The following is a 4,126-nucleotide window of genomic DNA, read 5'->3' as shown; positions in this document are numbered from 1 at the left end:
TGGTTTTCCTCTTTATTTTGGAAGGCAGGGGAATAAGTGCTTACTCTACCCTTCCTAAATCTAGGCTACTTCATTACTACTTTCTTGGCTCTAGAGACAGAAGCCAACTGACAAGGCCGGCTCCCTTTGTGAAAGTCGGCTTAAAAGAGCCCTTGGGTTGGCAAAACTGCCTCTGCAAAGGTTTCTGTGAGCTTACCCCTTAAACAACCTCCTCAAACTTGTTATAGACATCTTCGGTTGTGTGAGATGTGGACTGAACACTTGTGTGATCGGGCGTTCTCTCTCTGCTGGATCAGCAATCCCATCTTTGGAGATAAGAACGAGAGAGAAAGCAGGTGCTGACAATGGGAAGGGTTGGGGAAAGCAAGTCTACATTAGGTTATAGATTCCAGCCGTGAAGGTGGAGGTGGAAGAGGAATTCTCTGGCACAATATGAACAAGTGAAAAATATTTCAGTGGCAACCCTGTATTTTCCATAGACCAAAGAAAATGTGTCAAAAGTGTATATGTGTGTGTGTGTGTGTGCACGCTGGTAGATTGAGTGAGCTAGCAGAGTCCGGCCCTTCATCTTAAATCTGAAGAAACTCATTCAGCTAATACTGTTTTAAGTATAATCATGAAGAGAGACGGTGCTGCTGACACTCACACTAAGAGAATAGGATCATGTAGCTTACCACCTTAATCCCAGGTGCCTCCCTTTTAGAAGGCACCTGGGAAATTGTCTTTGAAGACTGGATCTGAAGACCACCACCCCTCTTGCCCCAATACAGTACTCTTTCAGGATAGCTGGATGAATTAAGACGTCTGCTTTAAGTTTAATAAGAGGGAAGTGATAAGAAGGGAAAAGCGCTGAGATTTGGAAAAGCTAGCAGCTAAAGCCAAAAACAAGGTTAAGGTCCTCGTGGCGGCCAGGCTGGGAGTTAAAGAACGGGAGGAGGAGGGAAATAGGCGGTGGGTTCCTGCTGTCCTTTGGCTTTACTCTTCCCCTGCCTCCCATTCTTCCCAACAGCCTGATACAGCTATTGGCCTGCCAGAGGGGATGTAATGCCCAGACCAACTTTTTTATTGAGCTTATGCAGCTAACAGACTTGTAAACAGTGCCAATTGACAAAGTTTTGCTGAAAACTACAGCTTGTGTCCATTAAACACACCTCTCTCTGAGATTATAAACAAAAAACCAAAGTAAACAAATACTGAGAGAGAATTAAGAGACACATCTTGAGTCTTCCAGAAAGGCAAAGTAAAAAAAAAAAATGCCACATGGCTTGGTCCCAGGCGCTCAACATCCCTACAGTGTTGCTGCTATCGCCACTGCCCCACCTCTCTACCAGGGGTTGGTAGAGGTAGAGGAACAGGGTCATCTTGGGCATGCTGCAAATACAGCATTTGCTGGTGTTGACACCCTCCTGGGGCTATGGTGGCAGACTGCTGTGTCAGGAGCCCAATTCCTGGGAGCAACAGAGGGAGCCCAGATCCTCCAGGCAGCCCACACACCTCAGCAGGGCTATCTTGCCCCTTTTCTCCAGTGCGGTTCAGCATTGAGGTTGTCTATTCCCAGTCGGCAATAAAACCTGAGCTGTTTTCCTCATAGGTTCCACCTCCCATCCCCAACTTCGGGGAGCAGTGGGAGGGGACAAGGGAGGATCACTGAGGGGGCAAGGGGATTCCCCTGGGATCGGTGACCTGGCCCTCTTGCAGGTTCTTCACCAGTTGTGCAAGCCAGCGCTTCGTGGTGGTATCATCTTTTAGCACCTGGGCAAAGGTTGTGTCCTTCAGCTGGTCAGGAAGGCACTGCCTGAGTGCTTCACGTGCCCTACATTAAAAACAAACAAACCAACCAGCGAGACAACAAATAAATCCACCTTTTGGGACTTGGAAGGGCCCCTCTTATACATAAATACAGTTTCTTGGGAATCTATGGCTCTGTCAAGTTACATTAAGAAGTCATTAAAATTCTCTAAAGCTGGTCTTAGGCATGGGCTCAGAAACCCCTAAGATGTGTAGCCCACAAATATTTTCAGTATGATATCTCAATGTAGAATTTCATGCAAAGGCAAAATGGAATAAAACAGTATAACAGTTTACTTTATCTCAAACTTTGTTCTGATGTATTATAGTAAATATCTTCAAAATACTGTTAGAAACAGATGGTCTATGGTAAATGGAATTATTCCCAAAACCAGCATATGATATATAGATTTTAATTCCATACTAACTTAAATTTATCTTAATAGAAATTGTTCCAACTTTGTATTTAAGGACCTTAATAGGAGATGAATAGTTAAAAAAAAACTATGGTAACAGCATTATCAGCTGAACTTTTAGATGCTTCATTTTCTTTGAGATGATAACTAGAAAAAGTCAAATTAAAAATGCCCGGCTGGGCGTGGTAGTGCACGCCTTTAATCCTAGCACTTGGGAGGCAGGGGCAGGCAGGGGCAGGCAGATATCTGTGAGTTCAAGGGCAGATGGGGCTACAGGGAGACCCTGTCTCAAAAAGACCAAAAAAAAAAAGCAAATTCTAAGTATGTATAGGGCTGTTCTAAATACTCAAATAGGTAGAATTTTAAATAAGCACGCTTCCAAACTTTGCTGAAAACAGGAACCACCAAAAAAAATAGGTTGAAATGATCAAAGAAATAGGTAAGACTGGAATAACCCAAATGGCAAGAGACTGAGTTCTTATTAAATCAAGCTATCTGCCTTCCTAGGAACTCAGAAAGCACTCCATTATGTGGCCTGGCAGAATCTAAGCAAGTAGCTTTCAGCATAAATTATGGATTAACAGAATAAAAAAAAGGTCAAACATTTCTAAAGTGCATTATACTACAATGTGATTTCTGGCAGAAAGTTCTGCACATATGGAGATAAAGTAACTCAAGCACCTTACAGGAATCAGAGAGCTGCAAGCATAATTGGAAAGCCCTCTGGGTTACAGAACTTTCTAAGAGATCTTTGAAAGTATACTTGTCTGTTGATCACGTGGAATAGCCAGAGGAAGCTCAAACCACAGGAGCAATGAATCACAAGGCTTCCCTTGGGATTGTCTGGGCTTTCTGGACTTTCAGAGCAGGACAGTTATAATGGGAAGATATAAATTCTGGAATGTGTGCTTTCTGTTTGAGACAGGGTCTCCCTGTAGCCTCAGCTGGCCTGGAACTCACTACATAGACCAGGCTGGCCTCAATCTCACAGAAATCCACCTGCCTCTACCTCCTGAATGCTGGGATTATAGGTGTGTGCCATCATGGCCCAGCCTGTAACTGGTGGATTTTAAAATTCAGAACTTTAGATCTTAATAGGAACTAAGTTCACCTTACACAAACTAGAGTTATATCTTTTCTCAGTCCTCAAAACACAAGACCTATGCCATGAGTTTAGGAATCCATCCATAAGACTATTTCTCTCAAGTCCTATATATCCTGTAAATGTTTACCTGGGATTATCTGAGAGTCGAAGGTAACATCTTACTACATGCTTCAGCAAACGGGCAGAAGGTTCTTTGGATAGCTGCAGGACCATTTTACCCTGTTTTACCCCAAATGGGAAAGGGGAAAAAAAAACATAAAATAATTCTAATTGATACCAGAGATCAGATCATCCAAGAATCATTATAGAAGGTTCTAGAATCATTATTTCTATTATTTTTGAGACAAAGTACTGATTTTTAGCCTGGCTGGTTTGGAACTCACTCTGTAATCCAGGCTGGCCTCAAATTTGTGGCGACCCTCCTGCCTCTTGCTTTGCAAATTATAGGATTACAGGCATGCATCACTATATCTGGCTAGAACAGTTACTTTTAATTAAAAGACTAGATTAGTTCGGGACCAGTTACAAAGAGACTAAGTTGTGTGATCAGAGGATAAATGACAGAACTCACCAAGATCATAGCAACATGGGAAAAACGCTCATATGTCTGACATATATAAGCCAAACCAGTGTCATCTAAGAGGATCTTCTGGAGGATGAATGTGGCAACCTGGAGTAAAAAAAAATAAAGGAGTCAAAACAATTGCTCAGATTTGTCATCCAATTGCTCATTTACCTAGGCATGACTAGCACTCAATTAAAAAAAACAAACGAAATAAAATATCTTGGAATAAACCTGACCAAAGACATTAAAGAG

The 4,126-nt window shown here is 42.4% G+C and overlaps 1 protein-coding gene across 2 annotated transcripts in view; it reads right to left on the bottom strand.

Annotated features, from left to right (window-relative positions):
- Positions 1-1,040: 1,040 nt before the first annotated feature.
- The window catches only part of Cnot9 (CCR4-NOT transcription complex subunit 9), a 38,248-nt gene continuing 35,162 nt past the window's right edge, over positions 1,041-4,126 (bottom strand). The window contains exons 6-8 of one of the 2 annotated variants that reach the window (XM_029560009.1): positions 3,881-3,979; positions 3,437-3,528; positions 1,041-1,816 (exon numbers count right to left, since the gene is read on the bottom strand). In XM_029560009.1, the coding sequence (XP_029415869.1) occupies positions 1,645-1,816; positions 3,437-3,528; positions 3,881-3,979 (363 nt within the window). In that variant the 3' untranslated portion in view covers positions 1,041-1,644. The remainder of the gene's footprint in view (positions 1,817-3,436; positions 3,529-3,880; positions 3,980-4,126) is intronic. The other variant, XM_008825715.3, reaches the window with a different exon arrangement.

The sequence above is a fragment of the Nannospalax galili genome, unplaced genomic scaffold, assembly GCF_000622305.1.
Source record: "Nannospalax galili isolate Female #2095 unplaced genomic scaffold, S.galili_v1.0 scaffold127, whole genome shotgun sequence".
In the NCBI taxonomy this organism is placed as follows: domain Eukaryota; kingdom Metazoa; phylum Chordata; class Mammalia; order Rodentia; family Spalacidae; genus Nannospalax; species Nannospalax galili.
The sequence above is the reverse complement of the archived record's forward strand: the minus strand, read 5'-3'. Positions and strand labels throughout refer to the sequence as shown.